Source organism: Eurosta solidaginis, chromosome 1 (assembly GCF_040869045.1).
Source record: "Eurosta solidaginis isolate ZX-2024a chromosome 1, ASM4086904v1, whole genome shotgun sequence".
Classification (NCBI taxonomy): Eukaryota; Metazoa; Arthropoda; class Insecta; order Diptera; family Tephritidae; genus Eurosta; species Eurosta solidaginis.
Genome location: NC_090319.1, coordinates 205421686 through 205443173, shown reverse-complemented (window position 1 = coordinate 205443173; position 21488 = coordinate 205421686). Strand labels below are relative to the sequence as shown.

Below are 21488 nucleotides of genomic sequence, written 5' to 3'. Positions count from 1 at the left end.
ATTCATCCATGGACCGCTGGCGTTTCGAGGTTTCATCACTCTCGACTAAAACTTTTAAAATTACTTGAACTAAAAAATTAAAAATAAATAATAGTTAAAAAAAAAACACGCTTTTATGCAAACCGAACTAAAAAATAGAAAATAATTTTCAATTAAGGAGTTTATATAAGAGTAGTAGAAGGTCAAACAATCGTTTATAGTTAATCACCTCAAAATAAAATTATAATAAAATTTAAGTTATTAATAGAATAATTTAATTCACAGTAAAAAGCGTGGGGTGCTTGATATTGAATGTTATAATCATTCTATTGGCAAATATCTGAGACGAAAGATATGAAATGTAGTCAAATGTACCCCAAGCTTTTTACTGTGAATTAAATTATTCTGTTAATAACTTAAATTTTATTACAATTTTATTTTGAGGTGATTAGCTATAAACGATTGTTTGACCTTCTACTACTGTTATATAAACTCTTTTTAATTGAAAATTATTTTCTGTTTTTTAGTTCAGTTTGCTATAAAAGCGTGTTTTGTTAAACTATTATTTATTTTATATATAGTACGTCTTATACTGAACAAAAAATAAATTTGCTACAAAGAAATAACGTAAAATTGGTATACTGTCTTTTTTTTATGCTAATTTGTTTTAATATTTCTTATTTTATTTTATTATATTATCTTATATTTCAACTTAATTTATTATTATTTAAATGCAACTTGATTGCATCAGAAAACTTCACGTTGTATATTAAACGAAAAAACGACCCAAAAACGTTTTCGATTTTAGGTCGAAATATTGCACAGACAGTATATTTCCTACTATATTTATTATTAGGCTAACTTTGTTGGATTTTATGTCCATTAATCGGATGCTTAGATCCCATAATCCTAACTTTATTATGTCGCTTAAAGTTGTGAAGTCAATTTTATTTTAGTAAATATGTTTGCGTGAATTATTTCCATGTTTTTGTTTGTTTTTCTTTTCTTTCTAATTTATTCTGCTTTGTTATATCTTAGTATTATATCGTTCACAGACGATATTTTATGGTAGATATGGTCATATATATTCATGAAATGGAGTGTTTACAAATTTAGTATAAATTAATTACGTACATAGATCTGAATTGCAATATCCACATTAAATATCCTATCATCATAACATGAATCTTCATATTCCCACAATGATAGCATTAAAACCCGGAAAAAAGTCTAAGTGCACTTATTACGTTTTTATATGGAACTGTTTATTCACTTCACTTAATTTTTTCGCACTTTAAATACTTTATTTTTTTCTTTCATTTAAATTTTTTTATATTTTTATTTTTTTCGTTTTTCAACTAAAATTTCGTGTTTTTTGAATTATGACACTATTGAAGTAAATGGGCGATATATGTATATGGGTGATATAGGCCTACTGGGGAACCGAGCACACAAAACTAGCTTCGGTAGCGCCCGGGGTGGTATGGAAAAAGCTATTTTTCAATTTAATTTCAAGTAATTTCACCATAATTCTATGTCAATTTCTTTTGATTTTACATATTTTTTATATTTTTGTTTAAGAAGCTCCATACAAAACATTACAATTACATTTGAAAATTTTGTAGAAAATTTAAGAAAATATAATCAAAAATTACAACGTCTTAATGAAAATTTAAGTAAGTTAGACCAGTTTACTATATGTCCACTCACTGCTTAACTATTAACGCATTATTGCACTACCACCAACACTGGATGTATAGACTGAGTTGAAAAAAATACAAGTGGGTCGAATTTCGACCACAGGCGATACTAGTTGGAGATAATTGCTGAAACATTGCGACAACTAAAACATGTTGTTTCAAATCAAAACGATTTGTCTTCTGTTCGCTTTTTATTTAGAAAAACCGACTTTGAAATGTTGAAACACAAGGTATCCAATATAATTTGGTCTCAATATGACGGAGATGTTGAAGAAAGCGTACTGCATTTCACTAATGTGTTACACCGCATTTTTCATACTTGCGTTCCTCAAACTTCTCGCCCTAGAGCACCACTTAAAACTGCCTGGTGCACTAGAGAATTGAACTACTTAAAAAATATAAAAAACTCGCTGGTTTAAGCGATATAAGAAATCTGGCTTGTCAAGCGACTATGGGGTTTATTCTATTTTACGTCACAAATACAATTCTCTGAGCAAGATATGCTACAAGAATTACTTAGAAAAGCTAAAACTTCATCTTACTTTCAACCCGAAGTCGTTCTATGGTTTTGTTAACTCCAAACGTAAGACTACTGGTTTTCCTTCTGTGATGAAATTTGACAACATGATACTGACAACAAAGTACTGCGAGTCGGCTTCACGACAACCCAGACCTCCTCCTGAGTTACCAATGCTTGACTGTGTACGATTTTCGTTAATATCTGCTACAGATGTATTTTTAAAGCTAGGAAACATGAAGACTTCTTATTCTAGTGGCCCTGATAAGATTCCCATTGTTGTTCTGATAAGTTGCGCCGAAATTCTTTATCAGCCCTTAACTAATATATTTAACCCCTCTCTAAAACAAGGAATATTTCCTAGTTTCTGGAAAGAATCTTTTATAATACCACTCTGCAAAAGTGTCAGTAAATCTTGCGTAGCAAACTATAGAGGAATTGCAAAACTTAGTGACATACCGTAGCTTTTCGAATGCATTGTTACAAAACAGTTAGTCCACTCACTATATCGAATAATACATCCGTCTCAGCATAGGTTCTACAGAGGTAAATCAACCGAATCAAATTTGCTTGAGTTCACAGCGAAAGTAACCTTCGAACAAATGTAATTTACATAGACTTTAGCAAGGCTTTTGATAAAGTTTCTCATACAATTCTTATTAACAAACTTGACTGTATGGGGTTCTCATCGACGTTTCTAGGATGGATCTCCACTTAGTTAACAGGAAGGAAGCAAAAAGTGATATTTAAAGACGCGTCATCGCAATTCATCAAAGTTGCATCTGGCGTATCTCAAGGTAGCCATCTTGGGCCGCTATTGTTTTTATTATTTATCAATGATCTTCCAAGTATGTTAACTACCTCCGAAATTTTAATGTACGCCGATGATGTAAAGTTCTTTAGACCCATTCAAAGCCCTGGAGACAGACTACTTCTTCAGAACGATTTGGATAGCTTAGTTCAATGGTGCAAGGCCAATGAAATGGCCCTCAACCTAAACAAATGCAAATTGATGAGTTTTACTACAAAATAATATCAGGTACATAATTATTCGATAGGTGACTACCAGCTTGACCAAGTTACTAGCTTCATCGATCTCGGTGTCACAATGGACCCTAGACTGGGTCGAAAAAAAAGTTGCTAATGTCCGCCCCTAAATTTGAAGATTATGTTGAGAGGGTTTGGGAAAAAATTGTTTTTCCTTCGAAATACAGCCGAAACTGGTTTTTCGTTGTACTTTGGTTATTTGACGTCCGATTTTTAAAATTGATATGACATTATTTTGGCCGTTTAATGTCCTTTTAACCTATGAAGTCGTTTTCGCATGATTAGGTCGGCTAACAAAATTTTACCCCCCCCCCCCCCCCCCCCCTTGAAGAAAGGCAAAAGATACCACCCGAAGCCGCTCAAAAACTAATTGCATCTATGGAAAATCATCTTGAAGATGTTATTTAACAAAAAGGTGGTCATACGAGGTACTAAACTAAAGAAAAAGTAGTTTTTTCTAAGGCAGAGCGCAGTGCACGAAATAAGCTGTGACCTTAGTTTTTGAGATAATTTTAGTTTTTATTAAATAATTAGCACAAACGTGTAAACACATGAAAATTAAGTATTTGTTCAAATAAAAGCATATTTTTGTTAAAACTGTGCATTTGAATTTTTTTTGACACCGTCACTATATAGCCCAACAGTTTTTTTCTATAGCTGCACGAAATAAGCTGGGAGCCACTGTATACTTTCGCCTTTGAAAGCTAGGCCTCTTTCACCCAAAAATAAAATAGTGTCCAAAATTCTATATAAAATTTTTTTCCACTGTTGAGTTTCAGTGATTAGCTGGTTGTTGTTGTTGTTGTTGTAGCGATTAGGTTACTCCCCGAAGGCTTTGGGGAGTGTTATCGATGTGATGGTCCTTAGTCGGATACAGATCCGATACGCTCCGGTAACACAGCACCATTAAAGTGCTGGCCCGACCATCTCGGGAACGATTTATATGGCCACATTGAACCTTCAGGCCATCCCTCCCTCCCCACCCCCAAGTTCCATGAGGAGCTTGGGGTCGCCAGAGCCTCGTCTGTTAGTGAAACGGGATTCGCCGCTCGAAGTGAGGTTGACAATTGGGTTGGAGAAGCTATATATTGCGCTACACAACCCCTTGAATCCCGTGATTAGCTGGTCGTTGATAGGTGTAACAATTGTATCCTCCTTTTGAATTAGATTTTGTAAAGATCGCCATTGAATATAACATTTAATGTGATCTTCAGTATTTTCGTGTGATGGCAGTTTCTCGTATAGCTTCGTCCATACCTGGAATTTCGAATATCCGCAGAACAAATTTTAGGTCGATTTAAAGTATTGGTGCTTAATATACGGCATGGTAGGCAATAAAAAGCATTGCTTCTGGCACTCCACACTAACCAGTCACGCTCCACTTTCTCTCCATTTGGCAAGATTCTGTTTAGCAACGAGGTAGGAAATGCCTCGTCATGACAAACACGTGGAAAAGTAACATGAAACTTTTGATGACCTCGACGAATTATTTCGTTGACTTCTTTAGATCGCAAAAACTTATTATTCACGGTACCGATATCGAAGTCGTTTAAATAATATGGACTTTGATACAGAGTTGGTGGTATTGTTGGAAGACTTTTTGAAGATGGACCTTCATTAGAGTCACCACGAAAACTTTACGATTTTGGATTCATATAAACATACATTTTTGGTTGAGGTTTTTATTGTCTCCTCAGGCCCAGGCAAAAAATCATTATCAATATTCGTTGCTTTTGAAATTCGGCTTAAAATTTGCACATGGAACAACTAAAGACTCTCCTGAATTAAAAAAAAATTTCTTAGTACCTCTAAATGCGGGTCCTCTGAAAAACAAATTTTTGTTTGATATTCTTATTGTCTCCTCAGGCCCAGGCAAAAAATCATTATCAATATTCGTTGCTTTTGAAATTCGGCTTAAAATTTGCACATTGAACAACTAAAGACTCCTGACAGGCAGGCCAGCGATGAAACACACAATGGTTGAAAATTTTCATTCGTTGTCGCGCTGCGCGCGGCAATGCGAGTATAATTCCGAGTGTATTCATGGGCAAACCTGAATAAGACGATTTGTCAAATAACAGCAGGCACACTTCGTCTTAGGTGAGTGGAGTGCATGCCGGCTGCCGTTGGTAGTCGGCAAGGGGTACCTTTTTGGTCAGAGGGGGTGGTTACAATGTCGGTTCCACCGAGAGTACGCCCCTGCCGGTCAACCTCCATTTCCTCTGAGTAAGACGAGATTTACATCCCTTATTACTCAGGGGAAAGGTAGTGCACGAGCAGTCTTCTCAGTTATGAAGGAAACCCATCCCAACGTCTGTGGCGGGGCGGATTCCCCCACTACCCTGGCAGACTTTCCGAGCCAATTTAAATATATATATATTTATTTATTTATTACTTTACAATTTCAAAATTTATACAGACTAAAATGTTCAATTTACTTAAAACATGTAGTATATGCGATATAAATAACATATTTATTTTACAAATTTATAAGAAGGATAAATTGTTGTGCATCAATTCTTATACGTATGCCCAAGCAGGCAGCCGTTGTGAGGATCTCTGAAGGACAAGAATTTCTCAGAAAGTAGCTGTGTGCCCATTAGGGAGCCGATGTGAAGCGCTCTTGCGCGAAATGCTCATGAGGGAGCTGTTTGTCCAGTAGGGGGCTCTCATGAGATGTAATGTATGTTGTAGATGACGCAGCGATCAGTACGTTTTTGTAATGTATTTATTAGGCTTATGATCTTATCACACTTTTATGTGTTTTGATTTGCCTGTGCTTGCATTAGATAAGCATTTTCTAATTTAGGTTAAATAGTATACTTTTCTTTATTAAGAAATACGAATCTGAAATATCGAATTTTTGCCCGTGCTTGCATTAGATAAGCATTTTCTAATTTAGGTTAAACAGTATACTTTTCTTTATTAAGAAAGGCGAGTCTGAAATATCGAAATTGATGTAGTACTTGTTGAAATCCAGACACAAACAACGAAAAGCTTCGTGCATTTCAAAATTAGATCTGCATGTACTCAGGAAGAGTGGTTGAAAATGTCTTGATGGTCTCATAGGGACATTAATCTTTATTTCACTAAGTAAAAATGGGCTAATCACAATCCCTCCCAATAATTTGACAATGAACAATACACCCAACATTTCCCTGCGGCTCTCAAGGGAAGGTAGGTTAATAAGCTTCAAACGGCTTTTATGGGATGGAAGATTCCTTGTTGGATCCCACGATAAGTGACTTAACGCAAAAAGCAGGAACTGCTTTTTGAACCCATTCCAGCTTGTCACGATAAATCTGATACCGTGGGTTCCAAACAATTGACGCGTATTCTAGTATCGGTCGAACTAAGGCAGTAAAGAGTGCTTTTGTGACGTAAGGGTCCATAAATTCTTTTGACCATCGTTTAACGAAAGCTAACACACCTCTAGATCAACGCACACAAGTTTCAATATGATATTTGAAGTCTAGTTTGGGGACCATTAGACTGGGTTGGCCCCCATACAAAATAAAAAAGTTGCTAATGTCCGCCCCTAAAATTGAAGATTATGTTGAGAGGGTTTCGGAAATTTTTTTTTAATTTTTTTTGATCCTTCGAAATACAGCCGAAACGGTTTTTTCGTTGTAACATGGTTATTTGACGTCCGTTTCACACCGTTTGACGTCGTTTTCACATGATTAAGTCCGCTAACAAAATTTCACCCCCCTAATGTAAGTTTTTTTCCTTACCAAACGAAAGTACTTAAAAATTCAAGAAAATGTTGCTTTGAAACCATATTACTAAAATAATAAACAAAGAAGTTATAGCACTTTCAATATTTATTGCAACTGTTATTTTACCTGATTCTTATTATATTTAGACCTGAAACTCATGATATTTTTGGAGGAAAAATTGCAGGGTTTGCATTGAAAAGGGGGAGTCAAGGTAAATAAGTGAGTCAAGCCTGTTGTTTCGTATTTATAATAATAACACTATGCGACAAAATCAACTTTTTTTCTGGGTATTGGACAAAACCCACTTTTTTGTAGAGATTGAGGCTTAAGTAAATAAAGTATTATCTCCGTTTTCCGAATTTAGCCTCCAAAAAATGGATATCGGCTTACGAAGTTCGAAATTCTACACTTCGAAATTTTATTTTTTTTTTTTTTGTTAACGCGTTCAGCAAATTGAAAAAGTAAAAATATGAGCGTGGGCCGCTCTGCTGTGGTTCGCTCAGCTGTTATACTAAATTTCTCAAAAAATTATCCAGCCCTTCTAATAAGGGAAAAGAGCGGACCACGCCCACATTTTGTTAGCTGACCTAAACATGGGAAAAGGACTTCATAGCTTAAAAGGACATTAAACGGAAATGTGAAGCTTCTCAAGGCCAAAATAATGACATATCAATTTTAAAAATCGGACGTCAAATAACCAAGACAACGAAAAAACCGTTGTATTTCGAAGGATCAAAAAAAATATAAAAAAAATTTTCCGAAACCCTCTCAACATAATCTTTGAATTTAGGGGCGGACATTAGCAACTTTTTTTTTTATGAGGACCAACCCAGGCTAATGTGTATGATACCATCTTTGAGGTTAACATTTAATGGCAAAACAACATTTTTGTATTTTAATTTATGTAATTACCGAAATATCAATATTTCATGAAATTTTTTAGAGTATTTTCATTAAAAATGATAACTTTATCTTTGATTTTGCCTCAAACCACAAAATCTAATTGTTCACTATCCATTTCGATGTTTGTAAATAATATTTGTTTAAAAAAATGTTAAAACATAACATCAAAAAATTTTACTCCACAATTTTAACTAACAACAGCATGGGAACTTTAAATCACATGCTCTCGCCAGAGTCAATCACATTGCACTATTATTCGACGTAGAGAGCTGCAGATATACGATCTCACTCACACTCACACGCAGGCATAACGCTGTTCACTCGGACTCATGAAAATATTGTCGAACACCTGGCAGGTAGAAAGTCCCATCTAAATACTCTGTCTTTCTGAAAAATTTTTTAAAAATTAGAAATAATATGTGGTTAAAATTTCAACGTGCCTCAAAAACATTTTTTCAATTAAAAAAAAATTATTTTGCAATCATCTGGCAAAGTTTTAGACCCTACCAAATAATCTGGCTTATTTCTTTTTATATTTTTCAAACATCAAATTTTAACATAATTAATTTTCAAAGTTCCTCAAAGACATTTTTAGCATACAAACATTTATTTTTTTGTTAAATTCGAGGGTTGTTTCAGCCCCGCCACCCCTTAGCAGTTCTACGTTTCTATATTTAGATACCATTAAAAAAGCACTGTACAAAATTTTCATTGTGCCTCAAATACCTGCTCAAAAATGTGTACCAGCTCTCCTACTATTTATCAATAGCCCGATAAAACAAAACATTTGTTTGGTACACCAAGAGCCATTAAGTCGATTGTGATGCCGGATTCGGATTTTTTTTTTGCTGCGCCTGTGTTTTATTATGAAATTACCCAGACACGCAAGCCAAAATAACGTGGCACATGTATTATCATGTACTTTTGCATGCTTAATCCAAATATAGCAACTATATTTTCTCTATTTTTCGAGGTTAAAGTCAAAAAAGACCCGCTAGGTCAACTCCAATATCACATTCGATTCAACACGTCAAAATAAATACAAAAACATGTATCGCATTACCAGATCAGCATATTTAGTTTTTTTTTGTCTGTTGAAACAAATTTTCACTGGCCCATGAGCAACCATTATTGATAACTCGCTTACAAAAAAGATCACACAAGGTAGGTATAAAACTGATGTTTCAGAAAATGCAGTTAACTATGTTTTAATCAAACAGGCTTATAGGATAACTTGCACTCAACCATCGATATGGAAAAACAGCGTTTGTCGGATCATTTATACTTCTAGTGATATGTATCAGATTACTCACTTGTTGTACAAAACGATATCTGGGCGCCATATATGATCTGATGGTACATGAAGCATATGTACTCCTCCATATTCCTTGGGATCCCAACGCAATTTGTAATCATACCAAGACTGGAAATAAATGAAGCAATAGCATGTATGTCAACGGAAAATTTTAAAGTAATGGCATACGGTTTATAAGATAAATTCAAAACGTTTATAAGAATATGTATCACTTAATTTTATTAACGCGCAGTTTAAAACAATGAATTTTTGTTTTTAACAGATTTGAAATTGCAACCATGTGTTTCTCTGCGAGTCTTTTAATTCAGTGTAAGGTCATCATTTATTTTATAATTCTTCTTTTTTACAAAAAATTTACGTAGTGGATTACCAAAATTCTCAGAAAAAATACCAGACTCGAGATAAATGTTTCCGGCTAAAATCTAACTAGTTCTAAAAATACAACAATAATTTTCTAGATGAAATAGAATTATTTGTCGGGCAACTGGTCGTACGATCAAGATGAACTCAAAAACTTCCAAAGAATGTAAGGATGAGGAGGAAAAAGGTGATGACGTTGCAAGCCGGGGAAGAAGAAACCGCTTTCAGCGCGCTTGGTAAAGTAGCGGTTTACCAGCACGGACAAAGAAATAACGTTAGAACGGGAACAATGAGATAGGGAGCTAAAGAAAACCCCCTCAAAATACCGGGCAGCATTAAGAATTATGCAGCACTTGGGTCCAGTGGTTAACCCAACCAACTGTGACACAGTGGAAGAATGTCGAAGACAGTTCGGTGATGAAACGAAATTAATATATACAAGGCCTCAAAATCTGCAAATGTGGAGATGTTGATAGAATGTACAAAAGTTAAAATGACGGTGTTACCGGTAAAACTTAAATAAATTAACATATCCACTTTTATTAAGAATATCAGCACTGACCCATTTTGGCTACGAACCAATTTTTATGTCGTAAAAAAGGTACGAAAAATACTTTAAGTTAGCTTCAGCTTGTAAAATGGGCATCTCAAGGTTGATAAATACAAAATTAAAGAAGATGGTGTAGATGTGAGGTATTTTTCGTACCTTTTTACGATATGAAATTTGGGTCGTAGCGAAAATCGGTCAGTAAAATATGGCTGTATATTCAAGCTTTAAACACATACAGCATTAAGAAACTAACTTTTCTCATAACTATTTCCCAACAATCGCCTAGGTTTTTTGAAAAAACTCTTCTAGTGCTTCGTTTACAGAAAGTGGTATATCAATATGGATATTCAGTGAAGCGAGTCCGTTCAAACGTTCTTGACTGATTGTACTCCGCAAGTATGATTTTAAACTTTTGAGGGCAGAAAATGTGCGTTCTGGTATTGCTGTCGAAACTGGTAGAATGGCTAATATGCGCAATATCTTATTTACATGTTCGAAAGCATTTGGGTTCACCGTATGAAAAAATAAGATAAATAAGAAATATAGCATACAAATATAGCATACAAATCGCTTCCCAAGGCAGTCGGTTCTATGTACCGGAGCGACTCGGGATTATTCCCGACCAAGGACTGTCATTTCAGTGTGACCCCATTTAATTTGTTTCGTCCCTCCCACAAATTGTCATCCTCCCAGCAGCTCCTTGCAGCAGGACTGCTCCATACACTCTTACTCCGGGAAGGCATCGAATCCAATCCGGGTCCGTCTCCTGACCCGGGTCCTGAGAAATGGTTTTGCTGCATCTGCCGGAAAAGAATCTTTTTAGGACGGTCATACTCTGTTCAGTGTGTCTCGTGCAAGGGATGGTTGCATCGGACAGGTTTTTCTGGCCTTGATCCCAAAACCCGACGTCCACGTAACTTTTATAAATCTTTTGTGGCTCACCGGTGTTCACGCCCAAGGGCGTCCCGAAGTCTACGCTTAAGCGCCCCCACTACCTGCCAGCAGCCCCGCTGCTCAGCAAGCCACAAAAGTACTCGCTGCTGCTCGCGCCCCACGTCGCCAACAACTCAAACAGCTGATACCACTCATAACTACTACCTTCAGGGTAGAGTTGGTAGCAATGCTGAGCATCAGCCCCTGCCCCGTCTTCTCGCCCCCTCTTTTCCGGCAGCAATCGTGCAGGTCAGGGAAACAGACTCTTAGTCCCTACCTCCGTTTGCACTGTCTGCCAGCACAGAATATATAGGTTTGCGACATCCGCCTTGGGTGGTGCCACTTTCCTAGATGTTCTGGTCTCGGCGACGGCAACTCCCCGACGGGTTTCATCGCGCCATGTTGCCAGGTCGGAAACCCAAATCATCCGGGTACCCTAATGCTTGCCCAGGGACGCCCAGTCCCAGGGCCACAACAGCAATTGCGTCCTGGCCTTCCACAACCCAGGCGTAGTCACCCGTCACTTACCCCCAGAGTGGCGACGTCTCCCCTTATGCACTTCAGAATTCTGCAGTTAAACTGTAATGGCCTAACTGGGAAGATTACGGAGATAGTCGATTTCATGAAGCGGCACAACATCCGCATTGCTGCGATTCAAGAGACTAAACTCACAGTAAGATCTGCATTGCAGACTTGCTCTGGGTATAATGTCCACAGGAAAGACCGCGAGAGCGGAAATGGAGGCGGCCTCGCGTTAATCATACACCACTCTGTGCAATATTATATATTTTATCCTGGCGTCGACCGCAGGGACAATGTCTTAGAACGTCAAGGCCTATCTGTCCGGTCAGGCGATGCAAACCTAGAAATCATCAACATCTACATCCTTCCTGCCACCTGTTGCCCCGGTTGATACCGCCCTAATATCACGGCCTTACTCACTGGCAACAATCGCATTATCTTAGGCGATTTCAACGTCCATCAGGATCTATGGCATTCAAACTTGAGGGCGGGCAGTGGGGGGGAAGTGTTGGCGGATCACATAGAAGAAACGACGTTCTGCACAATAAACGGAGACGCCCCCACACGTATGGTAGGAAGCTGTTACAGCTCGCCAGGTATCTCAATCGTGAGCGCAGAACTCGTAAGCTGCGTCAACTGGCAGCCGATGGTAACATTGGCATCCGACCACCTGCCCATACTTATTTCGCTCGAGCGTACCGCCGACTTCATCGTCACTGAAAAACGCACTTTCACAAACTTCAAAAAAGGAAAGTGGGAAGAATATAATTCCTTTACAGACAACCGCTTTGCTGCCCTCCCTATCCCGACTGATGCCCGCCAAAGGGAGCGTGCCTTCCGTAAGGTCATTGAATCCGCCTCGGCACGTTTCATTCTCGCCGGGAGAATTTCCGAAATTCGGCCCCACTTCCCGGCGGAGGCCGCAAATTTAGCGAGAGAACGTGACCTTATAAGACAGCTTGATCCAGGCGACCCCCAAATAAGGGATATAAACCAACGCATCAGATTGCTTGTGGACGAACACAAGCGGGCGAAATGGGAGGAGCACCTAAGAGGTTGTAACCTCTCTACCGGTGTGGGTAAACTTTGGTCCACCGTAAAGTCCCTATCGAATCCGACTAAGCACAAAGACAAAGTTTCCATCGCCTTTGGCGACAAAGTGCTGTCGGATGCGAAAAAATGCGCGAGCGCTTTCTGCCGACAATATATAATGCACCCTACGGTCGACAAAGATAGACGGAGAGCCAATAGACACGCACATAAACACAAATTCAGCGCGTCACAAATCACCATCACCGCTAAAGAGGTTGAGGACGCCATTGGTGGTGCTAAACCATCCAAAGCAGTGGGCCCAGCCGGCATAGCCATACCGATGCTTAAAAGCCTAGGGAAAGAGGATTTCAAATATTTAGCGCATGTCTTCAACCTGTCTCTTTCCATCTTTGTCATACCCGAGAAATGGAAAATCGTCCGATATCTCTCCTATCGCCAGTGGCAAAGACGCTTGAAGCCATTTTGCTCCCTTATTTCCAAGTCAATTTACAGCTAGCCCCTCATCAGCATGGCTTCAGAAAACTCCATAGCACTACCACCGCGCTAAATGCCATTAGCACCCAGATAAATTGCAGTTTAAATCAATACCCCCACCATAGAACAGTACTCGTAGCGCTAGACCTACCAAAAGCTTTTGATACGGTCAACCATGGCTCGTTACTGCAAGACCTGGAAGGGTCTACCCTTCCCCCATGTTTTAAAAGGTGGACCGCAAATTATCTGGGTGGTCGGCAGGCATCGGTGCAATTTAGAAACGAAACATCAAAACCAAGGAGAATTAAACAAGGGGTGCCACAGGCCCAGGCCCAAATATCGATGCGGTATGCAATAAAATAAACGGCTACCTCCCTGATCTCTCCAGTTTTTTCGCTTCGCGAAACCTGGCATTATTACCGACTAAATCTTCCGCGACCTTATTTACAACATGGACGTCCCAAATGTCGACAATTATGAACATCCACGTCGATGGCACTACGCTACCGACTGTCCTACACCCCAAAATCTTGGGTGTGACGTTTGATCAGGATCTACATTTTGGTGAGCACGTAGCCGCAATTGTTCCGAGAATTCAGAGCCGTAACAAAATCCTCAAATCCCTCGCTCGCAATACCTGGGGAAAAGATAAAGAAACGCTCATGACTACATACAAAGCAATTAGCCAGCCGATTACGTGCTACGCGTCACCTATATGGTCGCCAAGCCTAAAAATTACCCACTGGAAGAAACTACAGGCCTGCCAAAATACTGCTCTCATAATCGCCACGGGCTGTCTTCTTATGTCCCCAGAATACCATCTGCATAATTAGGCGAGAATACTCCCCATCAGGGAGAGAAATGAGATGCTGACCAAACAGTTCCTGTTGAATACCCAGAAACCTGGGCATCCCAACAGACATCTGATTGATGAACCAGCACCGTCTACGGGCTTAAGGAGTTATCTCCGTAAGCATTTTGAGGAAATACGGCACCTGAGAACCCAGCCGTATGAAGTGAAAAAACACAAGCAGGTCCTTGGTGAACTCCATAAACAGGCGTCGGACCTTTATGCCGGGAATTGCCCAGTGAATCCAGTACTTAAAGAAAATTATCCAAAACTCGCAAAGAGGAACGCATACTCCCCAGGGAAACGCGTGTCACTCTTGCTCAACTTCGTTCTAGATACTGTAACAGGTTAAACTCTTACCTATCCAGAATCAACCCCGACATACATAATGTATGCCCCGCTTGCAATGTGTCCCCACATGACACCAACCATTTTTTTAATTGTAATGTGGAACCAACGCCTCTAACACCCCTTTCCTTATGGTCAATCCCTGTTGAAACGGCAAGTTTCCTTTGACTCCTGTTTGAGGATATTGATGACAATTTGTGATCGGTCGCGGCTATTAGGTGGGGCGAGCATTGTTACAACAACAACAACTACAACATAGCATACAAATTTTGTAGGTAATCATTTAAATTGTACCCACCTCAATTGCATCAAACACGTTTTTAAAATTCTGACCATCTGAACTTCTCCACATTTTGACTTCCATTGCAAACTCAGTTGTGGAACAATTCAGAACAATAAATAAAAAATATATGTAAGGCGCGATAACCTCCGCAGAGATCTAAGGCCCAGCTTCTCTTCCAATTTGGGTCGTGCACCTCTTGATTTTTCCTACAAATTGGCCGGACGGAACCTACATGTTTTATGCCGACTCCGAATGGCATCTGCAAGGCAGGTGAGTTTTCACTGAGAGCTTTTCATGGCAGATATACACCCGGAGCGCTTGCCAAACACTGCCTAGGGGCGACCCCGCTTAGAAGAATTTTCTTCTTATTGAAAAACCTTTTTTCTAAAATTTTGGTGTTGCTTTGCCCGGGTTGTGAACCCAGGGAATACGGTGTGGTAGGCGGAGCACGCTACTATCACACCATGGTGGCCGCCGATTCAGACAGTTCAGAATACTTTCATAAAATTCACGCAGTTTATTGCATTTTTCAGCGTTGTATTAACTTTTGGGGAACAAAACACGGAAATTTTGGAACATTTATTGGTGTTTCATGTAACGGCTCTGGATATGAGTTATGAATGAATGAAGGAATGGAATATAGAATGCGATTCTATAATAATCTTCGACGCTCTCAGTATCAACGTTGCATATATTTAATTGATGTTTACTGATGCATGGTTTCTTATGTAGCAAAACTCTCCCAATATATAGCTTCTCCAACCCAATTGTCAACCTCACCTACCCGTGGCGAATCCTGTTTCATTAACAGCCGAGGCTCTGGCGACCCCGCACTCCTGATGTATATAAGGGGTGGGGGTGGTATGGCCTAAAAGGTTTCATGTGGTCATAACAAATCGTTTCCCGAGATGATCGGGCTGGTACCTTTATTGTGCTTGTTATCGGAACTTACTGGATCTACATCCGAAACATCGACCATCAACAACGATAACACCCCCCAAGTCCTTCAGGGAGTGTCCTTATCTCTACAACAACAACGTTTGAAAGTGCACGCTAGAAAAAGCAGCTTGAAACTGAGAAGCTTGTGCTGAAGTTTTGTCGTTTTTTCCTTCTGCTATCTCTTCAAAGGCTTCGAATATTGCTGGCTGAAGTTCAATGTAAGAGGATGCCGCTTCATGAAATTGACCCATCTTGTTGGGCAAACGCCTTGCAATTTTTTCTTCGACTTTCTTTTTGTGTAATCGAAATTTTTTCTGGAGATCGTTTTGCCTTTTTGGCCATCGGTAAAAATCAAAATAAATTCACCCTGCCTACATTATGTTACAATCAAATATGCGACATAAAATAAGGAAGTAAATAAACCCCCGGAAGTACAATCCTAGATCCGCCACTGGTACTGAGACTCCGGTTTTCACCGAGAAGAAGATGACCGAAATTGCAAAGCAGTTTCTGACTGTGGCACTACTAGATTGCAGCAACCCCAATAGGCAGATATCAACCGAAAGGTGGCGATCCGTCATGATCAAAATGATGCAAGAGGAATCAATTAAGGCCATGCCAGCCGTCGAAAGAGCTGGATGGCACAAGAAAATGCAAGGTTAAAGGGGTTGTATAGAGCACTGATCCCTACGATGTCAAAGGCCATGGTTTGGATATTCCGAGTGGTGAAGGCGGAGAACACGCTTAACATGCTGAATAGACAGAGCCCAAATATACAAACACGGGATAGGATGGTACTTTATGTACACCGACCCGTAGAGGGGGCCCGTAATATAGCCCCAAATTCGTAAGGAATTGCACGATCTGTTGCACTCACAGCTTGGGAAAATTTCCAGGGGGCAGGTAGTATTTTTATGCACCCTATAAGAGAGACAGGACAATAACCCCAATACGATAAAAGCAGGGGAGGTAAAAAGGACATCGATAATGTGAAAGTAGCGACGTATGACGGGGGCAAAGGCTCAGTGGCACCGGTGCACGAGCAAATCAATGGCGCTGAGAACCTTAACATGCCAAATGCAGAAAATGGACCTTGAGCACCTGAAAGTACCAGACAAAGACAAAGATGATTAACAGGGGCAGCGTGCCTAGGGACTGATACAATTTTCAGAAATAAGTATCAGGAAGACTGTGGCAGCCCAAAGAGGTTACCACCGCAGAGGAGTTGGATGAGTGCAACAAATTCTTTTCAAAGGCACTAATAACTGGGTACAACAGAGCTTTTTCCAGGGAAAAGTACAGCCACCATGGTACTGTAAGGAGTTGAGTCTTCTTAGAGATCAGGTAAAAGAGGATTTAAAGCTCGCAAAAGTTGCAGAAAGCGAATAATGTATAGAAATCTGTTGAGGATCTGTAAACGTAAAATCAACAGTTTAAAAAGGTTTTCATGAAATAATTTTTGTGCGGACATAGAATGCTCCAACGGAACGGCGGGACTGAGAAAAGCTCTTACCTAGAGAGATGCATACAGGGACTGATACAAAAGGACTACAAAGAATGGTTAAGTGCCCCATGCGGCACTATTTAGCACACACTTCCGATCAGGAGATGCGGAAGGATTATGTTACCACTTCTACATTCCAACACGGAGCGAGAGGTACCAGGATTGGTGACAAATACCAAAATTTAATGGGGCATAAAAAATTTTACCAAGGCCGGGTCCAGATGGAATATTCTCTACTTTGTTGCATATTTCAAGTAGAACGACTAAATAATGGCTTAAAATAATCTTTGAGGGTTGCATAAAACTAAAGTTGTCAGCCTAGCCACACAAACACGAATGTATATTGTACATACGTATACCAAAAAACTTAAGGGGGTATGCAGAGTATCAATGATTAGGGAGTCCTAAAAACTACCCTGACAGTAGCATGACATGCCATTCTACGTACCCAGCCAGTAGACCTAATAGACAAAAATATAGCGTAAGTAACTGCAACAAGGCTTAAGGCCTCGGGGCAGCTTGAGTGCAGGCCCTATGGCCATAGCGGTATATCACCCTCTGATATGGGGAAAAAGAATATATGGTCCCATGTCTGAGCATCGAAAGTGATCTTGGGCCAAAATTGAGATGGAGGGTAGGTTCCACGTTGCAAAATGGCAGAATATACTACACATGTGTAAACGGATGGTTCCAAATAAATCGAATAGGTCGGTTCTGCTGTTTACTGTGTCGATCCAAAAATAAGTATATCGTACAAGCTTCCAGAGTACTGCAGCGTCTCTCAGGTGGAAAAAAGCAGCAGCCGTGAAAAAAGCAGCAGAAACTCTGGAGGAAGCTTGCTTAAGCTGCAGCAGCGTCAATATATATATATTGGTAGTTAGGCGCCGATTATGGCAATAAACTTACACAGCACTTCATCAAGAAGTGTTATGGAATGCATAGAAGCATTGTAAGCTCTTTGCTCAGGCCAGACCACATATCTATACTATGTTTCCGGTCATAAAGAGCTAGAAGGTAAAGAAAGGGCGAAGAGTTGGCAAAGGAGTGTGCAATACTCACCAAATCGACGATAGACGTCACAATGTGTTACTGCGCGTCAATGTTTTATTGCGTGATATAGAGGCATACAATTTCGCTAGGGGAAAGTTGACTAAAAATAGTAAAACGGTCATAATAAATGTTGAATGTAGCCACAGTTATGAGATAGACACTCAACAAGTGGTTTATAATAATGTTGCTGTGAAAAAGGTCTTAAATTTAAACTTGTTACTTAATGTTATTAATAACATAGTGCTCAAAGTAAACATAGTTAAGCACATACATGGATAAACAAACTGTAGCAATCAAACCCAAGTATAATAGATAAGTATGTTAATACACACGCATATATGTATAGTTGGCAAAGGAGTGATGTAAATAAGAATGCGTAACCAATACTATTTGCTGTCTACGCTGTTACTTTAATTTTGATATCCATCGTCCTTATTCTTTTATTCACGTCGTTAGAGTAATGTATTCGTTTTAACACATAGTTTAAAGCAGGCATGCTTAACCAACGAAACGATATCATTTCGTTACGATAATCAACGTTAATAAACGAAACGAAGTCATTTCGTTTCGTTTATTAACGTTAAGATCGTCAAATTAACGAAATGATTTCGTTTCGTTTTCTGCCATATCAAAACGAAATCAAATCGTTTATGTTGATTATTAATTTCAAACTATGCTGGCAAAGCTGATTGATGGCGGAGTCATTAAAGGTGAAAGCATTATCCAAGCTGATTGCAACTTTTCTCATGAATTTTGACAGTACGAACATTTCTCAGAGTATTTTTGACATTACCACCAACGAATTACACAAACAAATTACATAGAGTTTGTGTGTGTATGTGCGCTCGTTGTTGCCACCTTACGGCTTCACCATGGCTATAGCATTGCCAGCACAATTCAAACATAAAGTATCACGTTTTCATTAACGTTTTTAACGTTAACGAAAGCTTTTCGTTTCGGTTAAAAACGAGATACAATTTATCTTGATAATTTCTTTATCGATAATATTTCGAAGTGTTTCAACGGAAACGGTGGAAATTTTTTGATAAACGATTAGCTTAACGTTAAGGTGCATCCCTGGTTTAAAGATATGTTTCTTAAAATGTATGTACATACGCTACACGAACTTCTAAAAATGATGATGCACAAAAATCAGTCGTTAATCAGAATCATAGAAACTCGGTCGTTTAATTTGTCAGACTACAATTTCTCAGGAGCGAGAATGTACCGTCGCACAGTGTTTCGTGTAGAACAAGCTAGCTGGACAAAATTATTTTATGAGATTTTCCGTTTAATATGCAGTCATTTATTACAACTACGTCATTTTTTTCAGTCATATGTTCTTTTTTTTTATTTTTTTCCAAAATTTTACTTCATATACATATTTGCTTATTTCATATACAGTAACTCATGTGAATAAGTAACATAGATCCAAAAAAATTTAAAGGACTTAAGAATATTACTTTATTGTACTTAAATTGAATGGACTACAAATCTCAATACTCTAAAAAATTCTAAAAATTCGGAAAAAAAATTAAAATTTTTTATGAAAATTCGTCGAATTTTTCAAACATTTTTTAAATATAATTTAGTTTTTGTTATAGATCGTGACAAATTTTCTTATGGGAAATTAGTTAAAATAAATTTGCAAAAGCGAAAATTGTAAGAATTGTCCAAAAAGGGGTGTCTACTTATTTATGTGAGTGAATGTGCATATGTACATACATATTTTGTATTTATTTGAGTATTTATCCTGCCACTACAATTTTTACAAAATTATTTTATAGTACCAGTCAAGAATGTAAAAGTGAATTACAATAATAATAATAAAAATGTAAATAATTAAACTAATTATGTGAAAATTACTTATTACAAAAACTTAAAAGTATAGTATCATACAAAGTGGAAAAGACAATAGATTTAAATTAAATAAAACCTGATCCGCCAAAAAGTTATAGGATAGGTTATCTTTTATAATTATGTTATTATTCGCTATCATCACTTTCATTCGATGAGTCACTTGTGGAATAGTCATGAGCATCAGCATTACTACTGTGAAAGCTTGAAACAACTGGGGTATTTATTGACTCTTCAACATTATCGGGGGACAGTAAATTTAAGACTTCTGTAGTCAGATTTTTAAATTTTTTCTTAGGTATCTCCCTAAAACTGTTAATTAAGCAACATATTCATAAGATCTCTATTCGTCGCTTCACGCGACTGCTTTTGTGTGTTATCATCCCTGAATCGTCTCAAATCTTTGTTACGAGCTTCCTGTGCTTCCTCAGAAAGTTGACCCCAATAGGTAAAATTGCTGATTTTATAATATCAGTACTATGCTCTATGATTTTATGAACTGTAACAGGCATATTAAACCATGGATAGAGATCTATGTATAGTTTTTTAGTCTCGACCGCAAATTTTTCAAACCTTTGGATATTTATCTTGTACCCAGATGCTAATGCGCGAAGGAGATTATCTCGGTTAGGCGTAAAGTCCCGTAACTCATTTTTCATATATTTTGGAGTGGCACCACAAATATAACACTTTTGTGCGGAAGAAGTTTCAGTCAAAGCATTGCAAACTTTTCCGTCAATCATTGTTAAAAGCATGTTGTGATTTACGGAAATTTCGTATTCTTCGAGCATGTACTTTCTTGGCAACAACGCATTTATCTCCTCTAAAACTTTGTTCGTTTCAAAAACAATAAAATCTTTTGTTTCTTTAGAAAAAATAAATTTAATTGGACGACAATACATGGTAGAAGAAGGTCGAGGATTCTGCCAAACAATGTTACCTTTTTCATCCTGTAACTGAAGAGGAACGAAAGAAAATATAAACAATAACTCATCATTGTCAGAACTGCATGTAAACTTTTGCTTATATGTGCTATGGCCAGAGCTTCCATCGCAACCCCACTTGCTGATTAAAGTATACGTCAAGTTTGTAGGTAATAAACTAACAAAAACTTCTTGATTTGCTAAAACTAAACGCTCTACATATTTATCGGACTGGACTTTAATTTCCGCACGTCTTTCAGCCACATCAATTTCATTTGGATAGCACTCTGCCTTAGCTTTTCTTAGACTATAAAATGATGGATAAACCGTATGGCCTGCCTTCATGCTCCACTTCCGAGTCGTTTTGTACCCATGAGTCGTTGACTTACTATCTACGTAGTATGCTAAAGCTCCTACATTGCTCAAGCATCTTGCATCTGGCTCACATGTCATCTTTTTTCCAGATATTTGAGTGGTTTCCTGTGATTTTTTTATAATGTTAGCAACATTTCTGTTGCCGGGCATACGCGTTGATACTTCTGCCGCATAAAGTAACTCACCAGGACTTCTAGATTGCAGGAGGTCATCCACTCGACGCTGTTTGGTTTTTTCACTGCAGCTAACAAAGTCCTTCTTTCGTTTTCCGGGGCCGGGGTTAGCTG

General features: G+C 38.4%; 1 protein-coding gene across 1 annotated transcript in view; it reads right to left on the bottom strand.

Annotated features, from left to right (window-relative positions):
- The window catches only part of LOC137239534 (acetylcholine receptor subunit alpha-like), a 1517845-nt gene extending 1496674 nt beyond the window's left edge, over positions 1–21171 (bottom strand). Inside the window, exons 1-2 of the mRNA XM_067764959.1 lie at positions 21010–21171; positions 9179–9288 (exon numbers count right to left, since the gene is read on the bottom strand). Of these exons, the coding sequence (XP_067621060.1) occupies positions 9179–9288; positions 21010–21171 (272 nt within the window). The remainder of the gene's footprint in view (positions 1–9178; positions 9289–21009) is intronic.
- Between the last annotated feature and the right edge of the window lie 317 nt (positions 21172–21488).